This window comes from Schistocerca piceifrons, chromosome 2 (genome assembly GCF_021461385.2).
Source record: "Schistocerca piceifrons isolate TAMUIC-IGC-003096 chromosome 2, iqSchPice1.1, whole genome shotgun sequence".
NCBI classification, from domain to species: Eukaryota; Metazoa; Arthropoda; class Insecta; order Orthoptera; family Acrididae; genus Schistocerca; species Schistocerca piceifrons.
This window is the reverse complement of record NC_060139.1, coordinates 781,109,138-781,130,607: the sequence shown is the minus strand read 5'-3', so window position 1 is coordinate 781,130,607 and position 21,470 is coordinate 781,109,138. Positions and strand designations below refer to the sequence as shown.

Sequence of the window (21,470 nt, the reverse complement as noted above, 5' to 3'; positions counted from 1 at the left end):
TACACTTCCGGCCTAATGGGTGTGTGAATAAACAAAACTGCCGGAATTAGAACTCAGAGAACCCTCGCATGATCTGTGTGGAGTGTCTTTATCCAGAAACAGTCACTGTTTGTGCGGGTTATGGACTGGCGGATTAATGGGACAATACTTTTTTGACGACGAAATTAGAAAAGCAGTAATATTGACTGGTGATCGTTATCGCTACATGATAACACAGTTTTTATGGCTGCAACTGCAAGAACTGAATTGTAACACATGTGGTTCCAACAGGATGAGGCATCCTGCCCACACTGCCAACGAAACAACATGGCTTCTGAGAGAAAGATTCCCTGCACGTCTCATCTCTCGCAGTGACGATCAAAACTGGTCACCGAGATCGTGTGGTTTGACACTGTGTGACTGTTTTGTGGCGGTATGCCATATCTTGTGATTATGTGAACAATCCACGAACCATCCCTCAACTCAGGGCAGAAATTAAACGTCCCAAGGGTCAAATTCAAGCAAAACTTTGCTGGAGAGTCCTCGAAAATTTTGTCCACAGAACGGATGTGTGCAGACGAAGCTGTGGAGAACATTTGCATGGTATGAAACTTCCTGGCAGATTAAAACTGTGTGCCAGATCGAGACTCGAACTTGGGACCTTTGCCTTTCGCAGGCAAGTGCTCTACCGACTGCGCTACCCAAGCACGACTCACGCCCCGTCCTCACAGGTTTAATTCCGCCAGTACCTCGTCTCCTACCTTCCAAACTTTACAGAAGCCTCCTGCGAACCTTGCAGAACTAGCACTCCTGAAAGAAAGGATATTGCGGAGACATGGCTTAGCCACAGCCTGGGGGTTGTTTCTAGAATGAAATTTTCACTCTACAGCGGAGTGTGCGCTTATATGAAACTTCCTGGCAGATTAAAACTGTGTGCCGGACCGAGACTCGAACTCAGGACCTTTGCCTTTCACGGGTAAGTGCTCTACTAACTGAGCTACCCAAGCAACTTCCAAACTATGGAAGGTAGGAGACAAGGTACTGGCGGAATTCAACCTGTGAGGACGGGGCGTGAGTCGTGCTTGGGTAGCTCAGTCGGTAGAGCACTATCCCGCGAAAGGCAAAGGTCCCGAGTTCGTGTCTCGGTCCGGCACACAGTTTTAATCTGCCAGGAAGTTTCATATCAGCGCACACTCCGCTGTAGAGTGAAAATTTCATTCTATTTGCATGGTATTTTGTTTTATGGTTAATTACAGTCTTTGTGTTTCTTACTGTCATAATAAGACAAGCAATTTTCAAATAAATTATGTGCTTTATTATTAAATTATATATTGTGTCCTTCATCGGACACGCTATATATGCATGCAAACACAGCAAGAAATATAAAGCCAAACACAGAAAATGTTTACCTTAATCACTGAATTTTTCCCTTTCCAAGTTAATACCTACAAAAACAATAGTGTTCTTCGCCTTCAACAGAGCTGACATTTTCACCATCGACAAAAAGTGCTTGATCAGTTAATTTTTTTGTTATTATACAATTTAGCCCTTTTCTCTATCTGGATATTGTAAAACCTGAATCATTTTCCGCTTTCAGATATTTGACCTATCTTCTAGAACACCTCTCAGAGGAAAAAAATATCCAAGTCGTCATGAAACATTGGGAGTGTGCCAGGAAAGTCATACAGTAATAAAGTAATTACTAAGAAGATCCCACAACGATAACACGATTGGACAAGGTGGAAACAGGTTACTTCAGGAGCTATCAGGCGACAACATGGTCCCCTAACCTCTACCAACCCCTCTCAGCAAATGTCAACATCAACACTTTCCCCTCCTAAACTTTTACTTTGATGACTCGTTCCACTCCATTTACGACCTACGTAAATGCTGCCTAGAGTTGTGCTCTACCAAAACTATGATTTGGTAGTTTTGGCATGATACATAAATGATTTAGGAGTACCGGTAGTATTGGTAGAATTGGTAGGGAAAGAACCATAAATGAATGTGAGAGAGAGAAACTGGGAGCTGACGACTACCCTTTGTTTTTTTGTTTGTTTATTTGTGTTGCATAAAATCAGAATTGCATAATGTTCAGTGTTAGTCCAGTGAGTATTTTATATCCTCACAAAGTATCGGTTGCAATATTTAAGTAATAAAAATAGTTGATCGCGTAACATCTGTGCTTTCATGTAACCAGAACGGTTACTTTTAATGCAAGAACACTTTACATCCGCAAATTTAAAAGAATCTGTATAAATATTGCTGTTATTTTGTGTTCAGTACAATGTTTTTCATTTAAATCAAAGACAAGAGCTCCCTGTTACCATAGATTAGTGCAAAAGTTGTTCATGAATAACAGGAACATGTCTTATATAAGCTCGACGAAGTATTGAAGCGATGTTTGATATGTTTTATTTTATTTTACCTTTCTTTCGAGCAAATACCGCCATATGATAAATCTGCATTTTTTTCATTTTTACGTTACTGATCAACATTTTTCGAATGAAATGTTGACAATTTCAATTTTGCTATAAATGCTGTTTACTTTTGAATAACAGATAGGAGGATAACTATGTGGAACAAAAATGTCTCTTAAGTTGTGCAGCGGTTTATATATCCTAACTCAGTTTCTAAACGGTTCACGGTTGCCGATTTCTACGGGAGTCTAATAAGAGGCTAATCACATATCCAAACAAAAAGATCGAAATGAAGTAACGAGCGATAGGTATGCAACACACCTAACACACAGGTAACGCGGTTACGTTCCTAACTGACCTAAGCTACTAGGAAAACAAATGTAGTATACAACGACTTATGATAATCTACTGTAGCCTACGGTAGTTTTACAATTCTACTGCTGCCATTTGCAGTGCACTGTTGAGTGTTTCATTTTTCAGTTCTGTCCCTTTCCGTTCCGTCAAGTGTATGTCGACCTTAAATATTGTTACTCGATCAATTTTTTTGAAGCTGTTGGCCCTACTGTTCTCCGATATTATATCTTTGCATTCAATCAATACCCTCGTCTTTCAAATTTGTAAACATAAACAACTGTAATACATTTATGAATAAGTGTTTGTATTTGTTTCTCTGCGAGATCAACATACGCAGATAACAATTAATAACAACTCATTATACAGCGGTAAGTAAAAGATGTCTCGACAACATAAGGTATAGGAATGTGAAATCTAGTATGTACGCGATATCAGTTTTATAGTAAACTGTTGTTTATTCAGTTATTTCACAATTGCTCAAGATATACAATGCAATATTTATCCACCAGTAATAAGTCGTATGTTACCAGAAGAATTTGGAGATCTGCAGTGCGAAATCACATCCGATGTCAAGGCTGTCAAATTTGCACTGAATACCAAAGTTCCCTTAATGATTTGTTGCCCAGTAGAGAACTTGTTGTGTAGCACCTGTAACATTGTGACATAAAGATAACTGGTTCACAGCTCACCACCTATGTATTATGACACAATGTACAATTACTCCAGAAAATACCTGCGTTAATCTGTGTTATCTTTAACAGGCGAGTTTGGTGACTGCAGGGAGAATGGAGCCAGAGGCACTCTTGCGTCAAAATGAGGATCTGCGGAGGAGGCTGGAAGAAGAATCGGCAAGCTACAAAAGACGCCTTGAGACATACAGGCAAGCACAGCAGCACCAGGCAGCACTTGTCAGCCGCCTTCAGGCAAAGGTGATAGAAATATGTTCATGTGAAAGAAAGCTGTAATGTTTGTGTTTTGACAAACACTGGTGTTACCCTTGTGGCTGTAGTACAGATCGAAATTGTAACTTGTTTCTTCCTTTGTAGAGTAAGATATTTTTGATCCAACAAGACATTTTGCATATACTTCTACATTCTGTTGGTTATGCTACATTACCAATATAGATAATAATGTTGAATATGTCTTATATACATATCTCTGAGTTTTTTTTGTGTGTTCATCTCGCGAATTCCCCTGTTGGTAGAAGTCAGTTAAGACAGAGTGGCTAGTGTTTTGTGTTCAGCATCTGCCAACATGAGAAGAAAAGACTGTAGCAACAAGTCTAATGCAGTCTTTTTTTTTATTGCTGTGTTGGGCTGCTGTTCTAGAATGAGTGTCAAAGCATTTCCTGGTTCACGGTGTGTTAAATACAAACCCTCTTTGGAAAAGAAAGCCCACAATCCACAATGGAAGTAGAAGTTCACTTGCTCACTATGAAACTGAATAGAAATAGGGAGGGGCTTGGCTGTACACTGTTTTTTCAAAAATCAAAGGAAAAAACATGATGAATGCAATGTAATATACACAAAGCTCAATAAACATGCCAAATATAAAACATGAAAGTTCTGCTCAAAAAAATTCTTATCAAAAATAGAAAATGCATCAGTTTTGCGTAGTGAAAATAATGTTAATTCAGTATTCTTGTATCATGTGCAACAGTGAATTATGTTTAGTTTAAATTTATCCATGTTGTATGGAATTTGTTGAGGTTACAAAATTCCTGAAACAATTTTTCTGTTTGTCACTTGTTACTAACAATTTTTAATAGGACACTTTTGGCAATGAGCTGCCATCGTCATGTGGTTTACAGTTATATGTACATTAATTTTTAATTATAGATCCTCTTTTGTGTGGTTAGATCTATACGCTGGGTGTGGTAGAAAAGTTGTATACCTAAATTTGTCCCTGTACTGAAAGATTAATTTGTTTAAATGTTTACAATTACTGAGTCATTTATTAAAATCACCTCATTGATGCCTTTATTTGGATTTTTTTTTAGAACGATAATGATGTGAGTGATATTGAAGTTCTATAGGAAGTGAACGCAAGTCTTCCTGCTCATCTTCTCATTGTTTAATGTATGATACTCACATGTAAAATGTAAATTTGTTGGGGTTTCCCGTAGAGTGGGTTCAGTCGCCTTTTGGAACGATTGTTCTTTCTCCGCACGGACTGGCCCTTTTCCTTGCAAATATGTGAGTACTGTATAGTGTGTGTATTTGTAGAGTTAGGTGAGTGTAATGTATGCATGTTAGTGCAGTGCTATATTTTTGTTGTATGATGTTGATGAGAGAAGGGAGAGGTTAGAAGCAGTTGCTGGCATATAGCATACCCCTCTTCAATAGCACCAATGGGGCCACCAGGCTTAACATCTTAATTCAATGGACATATCACCTTTTATAGTGTCACGTGCTGTCACTTCATGAGATAATGCAGAGATGTTTGCAATATTATCCAGGACATTGGTGCAAAGACTGGTGACCAGGAAGTTTAAGCTATCACATATCATCTCCTTGCTGGTCAAACACTGGCAGCAAAAATTTCATCAACCCTCAAGAATTTGAGTCAAATGCCACACACAAGTGTGTGTTAGGGACCGCAGCTGCAGAATCAGTTATGCACACATGTCACAGTTCTAACTTAACTTACATCAACATTTAAGTGTCTGTGGTAAGGGTTGTAAGGATGATATATAATTTGGAATGTTTTGCTGTCCATTTCCTTAAAAAGAATGAAGGAAGATTGTGTTTGAATGCGACAGTGGATTTGTTAGAAATGGTTTGCAAGCTTAGCCTGGACATGGGTGGACAGCTTTTTGAAAGATCCTTTCTCCATGATGTAAGGACACCACAATGAATATTAATGCAGAATTATTTCTAAGTCAAACTTGTGGATAATTTTCTCATAGATGTTCCAGAAGATTCTCCTTCTTGATGGAATCTACAAAACACAATGAATGAATGAAAATATAGCTTACGAATAGGAAAAATTTCTTTAAATTGTGAAATTCAAATGTATTCATGTAACAAATTACTGTTGACAAGAACTAACCAGTGAGTATTGTAATAAAAAAAACAGCTCCTGCTCATGCAGAGTAACTTGGCACTTCTTTCATGGGAAGTTGGAAATGGAAAAATCGGCACAATCCTTTAAACGTCCTGCCACAGGCCAACGTTAAGGGGCAAGTTGTGTTGTACATGTAGTAATAATGGACCATTTGAGGACACAGTTTTGGAATATAAATAGAGAATAAACCAGTCATTCACCATTTGCAATTAGCAAGGATGACAAATTTGTATGCAAGTTAACAGAGCTTGTGATGGATTTTGTAGTACAGTTAAAATTAGTTTTTTTCCAGTGTCTGTAAATCATTTGATATTGTAATATGTAGATGTTTGTTTATTTTTGGTACTGTGCAATGCATAAATCTTAAAAAAAGGACAGAACTCCAGAAATTATGTTCTTTGCTGGATTTCCATAGCCAGAAATGTACCTTGATGGTGCCTTCTTTTATGAAATTTATTATGGAACCAATTACAGAATGGTGTTTTCTCAGAAAGTGCTGATAAAGATGAATTGCTAATGTCTTGCTCTGAAGTGTGAGGTGCATAACTGTACAGACTCAGTGACTGTAAAGGGTGGGGAGATTAATGTTGCAGTTTTAGGCTGGGGGGGGGGGGGGTGGAGGGTGGGAGCTATTGTGAGCTGTGCCTGTGTAAGCTACCTCCTTTAAACACAGCTAGCCTCAGAAAACAATTGTGTGGTAGCAATTGCCAAATTGTTTGTGCATTCCAATTTGCTTTATGTTGCTTCTTGTTTTGAAATTAGTGTAGAGTTTAAACCTGGTCCATGTGTGTGTTTTCATACGACTCCCACAACACAAAAAAGGCTTAGTGATCGCTATCATGATGTGTCAGTTCTGCTTTTGCATAAGTACAACTCCTGGATGTTGCTACCAACCCTCATTTGTTTATGTGTGGTTAGTTGACACCGTAAAGTGTCTGCACTATAATAAGTGCTTGATGTATAATGTTGTGCTTGCATTGTGCACTGTTGTCAAAAAATGGGGTGGGAGTGATGCACAACTAGTTATTCTTGTAAAGCACTGGTTTGCTCAAATAAAAGCAAGTGTATGGTGAGTTCCACGCAGAGAATATCGCACACCATTGACATTTTGCAATTTGTTTCTCATACTGCTTTGCTCACAAACTGCATATTTCAGCTGCTCTCTTCTGGCAGCTGGCAGTGCAAAGGCAAACTTATTGTGGGAGTTCATTATCTGCTGTTAGCAGTCTTTCTGAAGAGTTGATGTATACGCAACAGTCACATTCATTTGTTTGTTTATTATTTGGCTTTTTTTTTTTTAGGATACAGATAATATGTGCTTCAATAGTAAACATACTACACAAAATATGCACTAACATGAAAATCATTACTAAGTCAGAAGTCCCCAATCCAAAATACAGCAACAGACAGAAGCAGCATAATGGCATTAGCTGTCATGTAATGTGTTACACTTCCTATTGCCACTATGCCAGTATACTTGCCTTAGTATATACCCATCACTGTTTCCCGTAGAACCAGTTTCATGCTGAAAGACAGAAAAAGGTGATGCAGTAGTTAAGACACTGGAGAACTTGGGAGAAATGCAGTTCTAACCCCTTCTAACTATTTAGAGTTAGGTTTTCCATTGTTTACCTAAACTGCTTCAGGCGAATGCTAGGATTTGTCCTTCAGTCCCAAGAAAGAATATGAGCCTACATAAATTAGTGTGTGTGTGTGTGGGGGGGGGGGGGGGGGGTGTTCAGTATACTCTGAGATACATAGCACAATTTCTGCCAAAGCTTATGTGAATGCACCTTACTATTTATAAGAAGAGAGAAAAAAAAGTACTGTTGAGACACCTGTTGTATACATAAACATAGTACTGAAGCTCAAAAGGAAAGAGAGGGGGTTGAACACATACAAATATGATTATCAATGCCTGATATTAGTACTAAATCTACCGTTCTTATATTTACCTCAATGATTGGTGGCAGTATCAACTATGTTCAAGTTCATGTCTGGTTAAATGGAACCCCATAGAAATTTTTAAAAAGGAAAAAATTCTGTAGAATATTTTAGAACTATGTGTGATAGGAACTATTTTCACAATTCTTTCTGTTCTCTGAAATTGGAATAAAACTAAAACAACCAGTCATTGCCTTGTAATTTGTTAAATGTTATTGTCATGAAATGAAATTTGTATGATATGTTTTCTCAACTTTATTATTTCTTTAACCAAACTATGGAAAGGAGGCAGAAATTATATATGATTATAAACTGTATTTGTTTTGAAGTAAGTTGGTTGTTTCAGCTATTGAAATATCATCTTTATTTCAGTGGAGTGATAGAATGTTCTGCTTAGGTTGGATTTATTTAGAATTTTGATTATAACTTTTTATCACATTAGTTTTGATTTAGTTGCAGGAATAGCACTCACTTAATGAAACATCATTCAGGGTGGTTTCAGTGTCAGATTTCTTCTAGTGATTTCTTCCTTTTTCTTATATGCAGTTTGAAATCAACAATAATATAAACTCTGTTGAATCCTGCAATAATTTCTATGTTCCAGTTTCAAAATATGTTCTAAAAAGCAATGCATATTCCCCATTAATTTGCAAATAAAAAGACAATCTTTAAATCGATCAGAAGTACATTCATAATGTTAATCCAGAGAAAAAAAATTGGTGTATTCCATCATTCATCACACAGTCTTGTATCTATAGATATATTTTAATACTTTTTAAGTTTTGATTCCATCTCCCATTAGGTTCTTCAATACAAACAACGGTGCTCTGAGCTGGAAAACCAAATGGTGGAGGTAGCACCTGCATCACCAGCCCGTGAAATTCCTTCCATGACTGCTGCTGTTGGAACAATGGGATTACGTGAGCGTGATTCTGAACGTGTATCTGACCTTGACACTGCCCTAAGGAAACTGGATGAAGAGCGCCGCAAGTGAGACGGCCGGCAACCTGCATGCATGCCCCTCATCGGGCATTACTTTGTGAGAGCACTGAAAATAAAATGTAACAAGCACCTCTTAGCTATAGGTCATTTCTAGCAGCTCAGTAATTACTGATGCAGAACCACTTAATTTAACATATTCTGACTGAAAATTTCTTTGATTATAGTATGGACTAACAGGCCCAAAGTAAATGTAAGAACAAAACTTCATCTTTACAGTTAATGATTGAAACTGTGTAGAAATGCGTTGTTGGTGTAGAGAAACACACAGCGCTCAACTGTTTGGTTTAGTTTTTAGTAAATAATGTTTGATATATTTGAATAATGTGAAACGTAATTTGTTGTACTTTTTATTTGAAGTAAGTGGAGTAGCTTCCTTCCTACCTCTGTCTGGAATTAACTTCACTTTAGGTATTGCATAGATCAGTAAAAATTGGTGCTTTTCACAAATTTAGAAAATACTTTGTATTTCGTATGTCACAGTAATTAGTGTCAGCACACACTGCACAGTCATTGGGGAAAAGATACGTTTGGAGCGTGTGTCTTCCAGTGCTTGTTAGGATCAAAACAAAGCCAAATTGTAGTGGGGTTAAAGCACCTACTGGCAAATATGGAAGAGGCTCTGTGGACTATAGGGATTTAGCCAGTAAGATAAATGAGATAAAAATCATATCATTATTATTTTGTATTTTTAAATTGTAAGAAAGAGAATTTTCAGCTTAACCCATGAAACTGATTTTTCCGTTTTCTTTTTCCTTTTGGAAGAATGTGCTGTATCCTACATTGTGCTGTATCCTACATTTGTTCAAAATAAGAATGCTGTAGAAGATAAATGCAAAAGTATTAGGTCTACAACTTTGCTTCCACCATTTTGCAATAGACGGCAGTAACGGCAAGTGGGGTTCGAGTGGTTGGTCGTAGGTGTAATAAAGTAAGCTTAAGCATCTGTAAACATAATGCCATAAAAATATTAGTCGATTTATAATTGTATCATAAGGTTTCTCTCGATTAAGTATGCCAACTTTCGTACCCATTTCTCACAACTTGCGGGAAGTTTTAATTTTCTGGTTTAACATTAAGATATCTGTGGCTGTGGCTCTTAAAATGCTGGGTAAGACCAATGGTGAGGGAACTATCAGTGAAATAATGTGCAGAGAATGTTTTCAACACCTTAAAATGGTGATTTTAATGTCAAAGACCAACATGGTAGTGGAAGACAGAACGTTTTTATAGCTGCTGAAACAGACAAAGACAGTCGCAGGACATCATTATCGAAAGCAATTGAGCGCATTCGAGCCCAGCACTGAAACACAAATGGCCACAATACAGTGAGAGACACATAAAGGTAATTTTGCAGCAGGTCAGTGCTCGACTCCATGTTGTAAAACCCATCAAAATATACATGGAAATGTTGAAATGAGAAGTCCTATTCCTCCCACCGTATTCTCCATACATTGCTCTCTCTGACTACCACCTTTTTTTATCAGTGGCATACGGTCTGGCTGACCAGCATTTCCGATCGTACGAACAAGTGCAAAGTTGAATCGATTCATGGATCCCCACAAAAGACGTCCAGTTCTTCCGCCACGGGATTCATATATTATCCGAAAGATGGGAGAATATAGTGGCCAGCGATGGGCCATACTATGAATTGTAATTTTTTTGTAAGTTTTTCACAATAAAGCCCCAAATTTTGAGAAAAAACGGCGAAAGCAAAGTTGTAGACCTAGCAATATCCTTCATTTTTTGTAGATAAATTTGTGAGTCACAGATTCAATTTCATAAAAAGTAAATCAAAATGAATAATTGTCAACTGCTGGTTCAGTGGATAAAATGAATTAAGAAATGACAAACAACTTGTATAGAATCGCTTTATGGAGAACTATAGTTAAAGAAGCACGCTGGAGTACCAATTCAAGATGTTTTGTTTTATTTTGAGTAGGCATCATACAGTGAGATTTTCCACTTGTCTTTGATAAACAGAACCACTTTTCATCTGTATATCTTGAAGCATTCATCAGCTCTGTGAATACTGTTGTGATAAAAATTTTTAATGAATTAAAATTGTTTTCTAGACTTGGACTCAAACATGGAACCTTGCCTTTAGTGAGTAGTGTTATTATCACCTGGGAATTTCCCCACAAAAGTAAAGCTTCATAGTTGACATCCTGACCAGACAAAATTTTAATCTGTTAGAAAATTAACAGAAAGTGTTAAAATGAAAACATGACATATTTTAAGGAAAAACCCTCTGTCATGTGCTGCTCAGTGTTTTACAGTGTGTTCATAGATATAATCAAAAATTTTATGTATAAGTTTGAAAGCTATGAAAGAAAATTATATACATAAATAAAAAGAGTTTATCAGATTCTTCATGCAATGGTGAAGTTGATAGCATTTACTGATCTAGCCCTGGTACTTCTAACTCCATAAACTGAAAAATGTACCTGTCTATAAATTTGTAGATAGACTTTGGAAACTGAGTGAAGAGCAAATAGTTTGTGTTGTGGTAATTAACAGAATATTTGTTTTAGTATGTTGGGGTACTAGCTGGACAGTTGTTCTTGATACATTTTAGCCACCCAAACGTATCACAACCATCAGCATCATTGAAAACAAAATCTGATACTGTGAGATCCTTATTTCATCGAGGCATGACCTTCACATATATTTAAATGGTTCTCTCCACCCCTGATTCGGTTAACAGTTTATAGGATGGTCTCTGGGTATGAATATATGTGATTACAGGCATACTCCAATGATGAAATCTTCTCAGGTGATCAGCTGTGTGATGGCATCGTCTTTTCACAAAGTTTCACTGAGTTTTGTACCCATCATCTTCAAGCAAAGTGGGTATGAAGTTGGCTGTCTGCAGGTACAAAGGATTTGATGTGGAGGGATCTGCACCTGAGTAACATTTTAACTGCACAACTGGTTTTCGGCATTAGAGCTTCATGTGCAGATGCTAACAATTAATTAAAAACAATCATACATACATGGTGGTTGGGCTAGTCATTGTGCAAAGTAAACTCACACATTCCCATGTGTAAGGGAGCTGTGCGCAGCCAGTAAAGCATGTCACAGAGGCCAACAAGAAACTGTGTAGTTTGACCTAACGAAAGGTTAGGAGGTTGTGGTGGCGCACAAGCCAAACATTCAGCCTATGCACCCCTACACCCTCCTAGCCCTTCAGCAGCTGAACTACACAGTTCACTTTGGCCTCAGTGACACACTCCATTGGCTGTTTGTAGCTCCCATGCACACATGCATGAGTTTGATTTTTCAATACTGACTGGTCCATCTGCCATGCATGTATGATGGTTTTCAGTTAATTGTTAGCACCTGAGGATGGAACTCCATTGTTTTGAAACCAATTGCACAGCTAAATAAATAAATTCTCAATACAGCTGAAGTGGATTTTTATTTACAAATACCTGCAGGTTGTTGGGATTGGCAGAATTTTGTGGCATTTGAAAATGTGCCTTGATAGCTACATCTGTGACCACTCATATTTTTTCAGTACATACAGAGGAACTTTAAACTGCAAGTTACACATTGTTATGACCGACTGAGAAACTTTTCTTCAATGCTTCCCTGCCACGCGGGGTAGCCATGCGATCTGAGGCGCCTTGTCACAGTTCGCGTGGCTGCCAGCACCAGAGGTTCGAGTCCTCCCTCGGGCATGGGTGTGTGTGTGTGTTGTCTTTAGCGTAAGTTAGATTAAGTAGGGTGTAAGCTTAGGGACTGATGACCTCAGCAGTTTGGTTCCAAAGGACTTATCACAAATTTCCAGTTTCAGTGCTTCCCTTTACTTCAAAGTGGCACAGGTACAAAACACCATTTTTCAATGTAGTCAGCAAACCTCTGTAAACAACTGTCAGAATGTTCTACCAATCCTTCAGTTCCTTGACACTAGAAATCTGCTGTTTGTTCACAGAGCATTTGTGAACTGTCGTGTGAATGTTCTCATCTTTGGAAATTCTGTTTCCCCCTTAGATGTTCCTTCAGTTTGCCAAAAATGTGGAAATCACATGATGGAAGACCTGGACTTCCCGATCAGTATTTTATGGTCAACAGTGTCACAAGCCATGGACAAGTCTAAGAATATGCCTGTGTTATAGTCATCCATGTCAAGAACTTCAATTATTACTTTTGTGAACTCCGTAATGTCTCATATTGCACTTGTCCCACTTTGGAAACCAAACTTTGCTTCATTAAAAAGGTTGTATTTATTCACGTAACTCATTAGTCTATTTATCGTGACTCATTCCATTATTTTTGAAAATGGTGACAGCAGTGAAACTGACCTGTTGTTTTCAATATTCTGCGCATTACTTTTCTATAGTATGTTACAACTTGTGTGTGCTTTAGGTACTCTGGAAAAATGCCTGAACTAAAGGACTCATTTTATTATATTTGTTAATGAGGCTTGTATGCTGCCTACACTCACCTTAAGAACAGAGACTGGAACCTCATCCACAGCTGCTGACTTTTTTTAATTTCTGTATTATCTTCCTCACTTCAAGTTCTGTTGTGTGAAACATCATCATTTTACTTCCCATGTACGTCATTGTGGGTGTTACATGTGCTTTAGGCAGATTTTGTTGTAACTTATCTGCCATACCAGAGAAACAGACATCTAAAAAATTTGCTGGTTCCTGAGGCTATTCTACCCCTGGCTTTGATTTATATGTTATTACACGTGCGCTGTTTTGTTGCTGTTAATTAAGACTTTATTATTTGAATGCCTTCTAGTTTAATCAGTTTCAAATTCGTTCATTGACACAGGAGAGCAATCTTCTGCTCCAGTCTGCTAGTTATGGAAGGAACCGTTGGTGAGCTTTACACTTAATTTCATAATGGTCTAACCTATAGCAAAGAACAGTATGGTCCACAATTTGTTACAGGATATACTTACTCTCAGATGTTATGTCCCATAGTGCTCAGAGCCATTTTGATATATTGATATACTTACTGTTCTCAGTTTATCTGTTAGCCCTTACACACACAAATTCAAATTTATGTTGACACTTCTTTTCTGAAGCCAAACTGAGAGTCTGGAGATTCTGTTGAACTAATGCTCACATACCACAACAGTCTAAATGTCAGATCCCCAGTTCCCAGTATCAATCAGTGTAACATTTGTTTTTGAAACAATATTAACCATAAATGAGTGTTTGTTTTATAAGACTAAATTTCATTGTAACACATTCCTGATTCAACATGCAGGTAAATGTTGCAGTGCATCCAAATAATGCTATGATAGAATAATTTTGCTGGAAATTTATTTTCTTACCTCTCTGTAAAGAAATTACCCATAAGACACTGAACTAAAGGTGGACTCTTGGTTTATGCGAACATTAAACTTTCCAGATGTGAGAAGCTTATGCAGCTCAATACAACTTTACGTGACCAGTTAGAAGAATGCCACCAAACAAATGAAGCATTGACGTCTGATCTGCAGAAGCTAACTTCTGATTGGGAACAAATGCGGGAAGAGATGATGGCAAAGGAAGACGAGTGGAAGGAAGAAGCTCAGGTACATTTTTCGCATTTATGTTTTTGCATGCATGTAATAAACTATAGTTTTTGGCTGCACATGGTACCAAAACAATATGCAAGTCAAGTAATAGTAGAAATTATACTTACTAATCTTACATCATGGCTTTTGAATCTGCCAGCCCTTTATCTCAAGCATTGGGTAGTGTGTTCACCTGCATGAGGACACATACCTTCTTTCTGCTACAAGACGCATATTTGCATCAACCCATAACACAGAACATGTCTGCCTCTAGTTGAATGGTCAGTGCAGCTGACTGCTATGCAGAGTACCTAAGTTTGATTCCTGGTACTGCCAGGGATTTTTCTATGGTGAGGGGACAGGTACAGGGTCCACTTAGTTTCATAAGACAATTGAGGATCTACTAGGCCAATTATTAGTGGTTCCAGGGTCAAGAAATTCGACAATGACTGGGAGAGTGGTGTGCTGACCACATGCCCCTGTACCGCATCCAGTGATGCCATTAGCAGAGGATGACAAAGTAGTCACTCAGACCTGATTTGCCTGTGTAGGGCCAGAACACTGAACTTCACCCTTTACAGCATGAAAGATAAACCAATTCGCCACATTTGCATAATACCCACAAACAACCCATGAGAGGTTGCTGTACAGAAGAATAATGTGCTAAGTTAGTCTGATAGTAATTTTTACTGTCAGATGATGGTTAAAATTTGATTCTTGGGCCATGTCAAGGAAGTGCACCAGTTATAGGGTGAAATAATTTTTTTGTATGGTGGAAATAAAAAATGCCTGTCACAAAAATTGACTAGAGGGGACAAGAATGATCAGTTTAATTACTTACATAAATGTTAAAAATTTGTTTTAATGAGGTTGTTGATATGCTCAGAGTAGAACAGGGACAGGCAGATGGTTCAAGTAGAAGGTAAGATGTGGAAAGTCACGAAAGATATGTTCTATGAAGAAAACCTTACATTTGTTGAAGTTTGAGTACCAGAAGAAAAAAAGAAACACAGTGAAGTTTGGGTTTACTTATGTTGACTGGAACAGCTTGTATGCAGTTATGGGGTGTCACCCCCTATTTTTCAGTATTCTATGATGTTTCGATGACTTCTACACAAGGGATAAGTTATTTTTATGTAATTAGTTAGTACATATTTCAGAAATGATCTGTTGGCTCTATGTAATACCTTACTAAATCAGATTGGTAAAAAATATTATTGCAACATGTTTGTTTTCTATAAAAGACTTAAAAATGTTCATAATCAAACTTCACCAAAAAGGTGCTGAATCTCATTCATTTGGAACCAAAATATGATACATTGAAGGAAAAAAATGAAGTGATATCGTCATGTTGAAACCGTAGTCGAGACCAACTCTGAAGGAAGGGTCAACATTGAAGTACAACACTTAGAACCGAAAGCATGTTCATTAATGAAAGTACATTTATTATTGATACCAATGTACAACCAAATCAGAACTGACCTCCTGGATGGAGAGTGCAGTTATTTATACAAAAATCAAAATTCCAGGCTGCTAGTATTTAAATGACCATTGAATATACAAACATAAGATATTTCAAGAACCTTCCAGAATTGATTAATGCTAAATAACAAATAACTGCTGGTGGTTGGATTTGAACTGGCAATCTGTAGAATGCCTGCTGGTGACTCTAAGCACTACACTGTGCTGCATGTGCCACTGCTCAAGGTATTGCTCCCTCTCTTGGAGAGCCCTGACTGCAGTACACTGGATCTAAATTTGTCAATGGTCCTCTGTGTTGCAGCACTGGCAGATCCTTGCATTCCAGTCTTGCGATTACCTCCTCTTCACTATGATGAACATGGAAGGTGGACCCTCCCATCAAAGCTTTACAATAAACGAGTGTCGCTACAGTTTCCTGAGCCTCCCCTCTGTGCTTATGAACTGTAGTAGAGTTTCATGCGAAGGACATGGGCGATGTCTTTGTGCTTTTATCTTATTGATGAAGGATCATAATCCTAGACCTCATATGGAACATGCGACAAGTGACAAATATTATGATAAGGCCCAGAGTTGTGCTTTATTAACTTTTACTATAGTCCCACTTTCATCACAGGCTTAAAAATCCATACCAATTCTCCTGGACTGCATCCCACAGGCCTGTGCTTGGTGTTGTAATCCTCTTGGGCTTTCTCCTGGGTGTCCAGCGTTCGTTTGCAAGCCAGCTGCCTTGCTTCTTCAGTTCTAGTGATGATGTGTTTCATGTGGTCATCCTGAGCAACATCTGGTTGAAACTCGAACAGTGTATCCGCTGTTGTTTCGGTCTTGCTACTGTGGAGCAGAAAGAATGATGTGAAGCTTGCAATGTCTTGCTTTTCTGTGTTGTAATGTCTTGCTTTGCTGTGTTGTATGTGAACATCATGATGGGCAGTGTTGTATCTCAACCTCTCTGTTCAATTTCAGAAGCATATCTGCCAATGATATTAAAGCATTCTGTGAGACCATGGTAGGCAGTTGTCATGCTGTGTGTGATGTTGCAATTGAAATTATCTCTTACCCTGGCCCGGACTAGACAACTTTTCCATGATCAGAGGCTATCACATGGGGCGCTTTGTACTTCAAAGTGACATCTTCTGCAAGGAGCTTTACAATTTCTGAACTTCAACAGTTGGTACACCTTTGGTAACAACATAATGGGTGAGGTAGTCAGTGCAGACTATCATCCATCAGTTCCCGTTTGTTGACTTCAGGAACGTCCCCATTAGGTTGATTCCAGTGCAATGTATTGGTGCTGCTGAAGGTGGGATTGGGGTATCCAATGTTGGGGTAATTGCAACAAATGCTTCCATCGTAGGCATTCTTTACAGTGGCTTACATAGTGTCTAATGTATCGATAGAGAACTGGCGAGTGATACCTGCGTCTGATTAAGCCTAGAGTCGTAATGAATCCTCGGGTGACCAGATTTTGGAGCTTCATGGAAATATTTCAGTATTTCTGACCTGCAATGCAGCGGGTTCTGGCACATGCCATGTGGTGTACTGCCTTAGTGTCACTGGCTGGCCTGCTGCATGTTGCCAGTTCAAACTCAACCACCAGCAATTATTTGTTATGCGTGCTTGTTGCAGTAGCTTAGTCAGTCCACAGCTCTGATCTTTCGAAGTCTGTGATTGCTTGTGACCCCCTGCAAAAAGTCCCATCTAAGAATAATATCATGATAACATTGTGTTAAAACAACAAATTCAAAGAGTTGTATTTTGCCGTTGGAAGTTGTTCTTGCAGTACATGTTCTTGTCGCTTAGCTATATTTCCCATTTGCAACCTTCAGCACAATAGTCTTAATATTGCGGAAGATATCCTTCTTTAGCTTGTGATGATAAGCATTCAGTGTTACAGAAAAAGAAGCCCCTGAGCCTACGACTGCCCTGACAGGATGGTCATCATCGATGACTTTGATGAGATTTCCTGTCATCATGGTAATTGTTGTCCATTGACAATTTTCATCTGTGGTGGCCTCACCTCCTTAGATGGTAGCCATGCTTAATTTTCTCGAATTTAACAGCTAGACAAGTGGCTGGTACCTCTGTACGGCGTATTGGAGTGTGACATCCTTTAGGGTACGGTGATGAGCTTCAGCTCACAGGTCAACTATAATCCTCTGCAGTTACCTGGAGTGAATAGGACTGTTGTGATGGTTGATGTCATGTGGCATAATAGTCGTCGAACACTCGTCTACTTTCTCTGCAGCAGTGCACAATGACAATGTGTCCAGGGTATCCACATTGATAACGAACTGACATGTTGTCCTCCATCCTTCAAATGTCTATTCTGTTTCAGGTCATTATAATTGGCATAGGAGTTGGTTGTACCAGTGTTGGTCAGGTGCTGAGTTGTTGTTTGATGGTTGCAGCATAAATTCAATTTGGCTGAGTCCATTCTTCCTGATGGATTCAGCTGGTGACACACGTTGGTGCTAAAGATCAATATATCTTTTCTTCAAAATTATCTATTACCTTGTGATGTATCGGGCTGACAAACAAGGCTGCTGTCTCTTGTGTAATCGTTGCAGCATTTCTAGCTGCCATACATTGCTGTATCTCTTCTCCTGCTATCTGGCATATACAGAGGTGAGCTCATGGTGGTCTTCCTCAACTGCCATATTGACCACATTTGGCAGTCAGTAATATGTTTTTCACCCGATTCTTTTCTGTTACATTTCTTCAATTTGCTGGCCATTTGATGAATTCCTCTGTTGTAATATCCTATGCAGAGGAGATTATACAAGTTGTCTTTTACTTGTTTCATCAAGAGTGAGATTTTGTCAGCTTCTGTCATGTCAAGATTCATTATATGGCATAGGGCCGAAACATTCTGTGTTTTTTCTCCATGAAGTTGCGCCCTGTTCTTCACTTGCTCTTCCCTGTGCGAACTCGCTACTAATTGTTGCCACACATTTTCTTCACTTCGACCTGGAATGTGTCCAGCTATTGGGCTTCTCTTCATTGTTCTTGAACAATTGCTGTGCTGTGCCACCCAACTAGAAGTACGCATTTGCCAAACACATCATGTCATCCCACCTTTTGCATTTGCAGGCTCAGTCAAATCCATTGAGCCATTTTTCAGGTTCTGACCAGCATCTCCAGAAAACACTATGGATGCTTGATGTGCAACTGACTTACTGCTGTTTTGAAATCCATCTATCTCCTGAATATACAGATCTTAGGAATGATGAACTGCTCACATTTCAGTTCCTGTCCTTGTGGGTGGTGCTCTTTCATTGCCTTATAGGAGCCGTGATAATGTAGATATTTCGAAGTACCCAGTGTCTCCACCAAACAGTGTCACATTGAAACAAGTCAAAATCTGAAGGCAGGGTGATCAATGAAGTTCAACAGTTAGAACTGAAAGCATGTAATTACTGGCCCTTAAGTACAGTCACAACAGAATTGACCTGGATGGAGAGTGCAGTGATTTATACAAAAGGTGGCTATTCCAAGGTACTGGTGTTATACAACCATCAAATATTCAGATATACAAACATAAGATATTTGAACTCGATTTACAGAAATGATCAATATCTTGAAAGAAAAAAGGAGGATATAAGATGAACATCAACAAAAGCAAAACGAGGATAATGGAATGTAGTCAAATTAAATCGGGTGATGCTGAGGGAATTAGATTAGGAAATGAGACACTTAAAGTAGTAAAGGAGTTTTGCTATTTGGGGAGTAAAATAACTGATGATGGTCGCAGTAGAGAGGATATAAAATGTAGACTGGCAGTGGCAAGGAAATCGTTTCTGAAGAAGAGAAATTTGTTAACATCGAATATAGATTTAAGTGTCAGGAAGTCGTTTCTGAAAGTATTTGTATGGAGTGTAGCCATGTAGTAACATAGCTCAAAATAGTGACAAGTATTGTTCACTGCATGCATCTAACTATTTTGAGTCCCTAAACACGTCCAGTTCACTACCAGCCAACATGTTGCTCGTATGAAAAGTTAGCCGTTGGAATTGTGTGCAATCAGTACTCATATTTATTGTTCCAACTTGAGTCACCTTATGTCTGAACAATAATCAACTACACTTTGTTTGCACAAGGCAGAAGGCTATATGTACTCCATGCTGTCTCCAGGTCACTTTGGATGCCACACCTTTTCTTTTTCATTTTTCCCCTCAGTTCTTGTTGAGCTGAACCCCAGTTAATTACTTCTTTCTCAGTGAGAAACTAAAATGTAACACTTTTGGTGTGAGTATTCATTACCAATTTATATTCTTCTCTTTTGTATTGGAGTGTTCACTTTGACATCTTACGAGTTCCTTTCTTTTTATCTCTCTTATTCAATTTAAAACTCTATTAGTGTGGCTTCTGGGTTGCAAATGAAACTCAGGGTATGAAAATATCAGAAAAGATGAGTTATTAACATCAAGGAAGTCCCACATTTAGCACTCCATTTATTTTTCTCAGATTTTCATTAGATCCGTTGTCAGCATTTCATCTTCTTCATTCAGTGTTGTAGAGCCCATTTCTATTATCAACATTTACATTTATTCTTAATCATGACTAAAACTTTTATTTATAATTTTTCTGCTTGGATTTAAGAACTATAAAATCTTAAGTGTTTGGTAGCACTCATTTGTCTGTTCTTCTCTAAAACCTTTTGTAAATAGAATTTGTGAGTTGGCATACCTGATGCCTGTCACTGCTGTGCCACTCAGTATTAAATATATATTTAGTATGAAAGTCTGTTATCATATGGAACAGGCGTAGTAACCCAGAAGAGAGTGGCACATAACGTACCTCATGCACTGCAATTGCTTTATTTATAGTGCCTTGTTTAAAATATTTCTTTCAGCCATTTGCAAGTGTTCAACAACAGATTAAACTCTTTTGTCAACTCCTCTCACACCTGCAAATGTTATTTGCAGTTACATTGCATTTCAATCTCTTGTAAATAACAAAAACTAATACTGTAACTTTGGTGGTATCATTGATTTTTCTGTACTCTAATGGTAACAGAATTTCATATAACAAATTTACAGGTTTAAATTCGTCCCACTAAAAAGCAGGACTTGCAAGGAAAATAACACCAGAGCTCCCTCAGGGCGAGTCATTGCGCGAGCCAGCAAGTAAGCTTACAGTGAATCTTACTCCATGTGAGATGGTCTGTAGGAAAAATGGAGAGGCAATTAGACTAGCAACACATGTTCTCGCAAGAGTTAACAAATACATGAAGTTGGCAGTGGGTTGTATGAAGATTTATTGTGAACTGTACAACAGCTGTAATACAACATGTGTACTCCACTGCACACCGAACGGCAGCTCGCATAGTATCTATGTAGATGTAGATGCCTGGAGATGAATGTGTTGAAAATATATGTTTTTCAATTAATACTTTGTAAAATGTGTGTTGTAATGTAGTTGTACATCTGTAAACCTGACAGTGTATTGAGTAATACAGAAAATATATAAAATGTGCAGGGTGCTGCCCATAAAACCTGCTCCGAGCACTACGCTGCTCATTGTCACCCACCAATTGTTACCTATTGTTTTGAAGCTGTTGCGATTACATTTTGTTATGTCACTACAAAAGCCATTGCAACTTGATTAAGACATGTGAAATAAACATCCCAGTGAGATGTATCCTCTTCAAGAATGAATTGCAGTAGTGGAGGCATACATGCCTTCTGGTTATTTAAGGGACCACAGGA

The 21,470-nt window shown here is 38.3% G+C and overlaps 1 protein-coding gene across 1 annotated transcript in view; it reads left to right on the top strand.

The window, feature by feature from the left end:
- Positions 1-2,991: 2,991 nt before the first annotated feature.
- The window catches only part of LOC124777260 (rootletin-like), a 239,025-nt gene continuing 220,546 nt past the window's right edge, over positions 2,992-21,470 (top strand). Inside the window, 4 exon segments of the mRNA XM_047252586.1 lie at positions 2,992-3,121; positions 3,515-3,682; positions 8,566-8,753; positions 14,136-14,301. Of these exon segments, the coding sequence (XP_047108542.1) occupies positions 3,539-3,682; positions 8,566-8,753; positions 14,136-14,301 (498 nt within the window). The 5' untranslated portion in view covers positions 2,992-3,121; positions 3,515-3,538.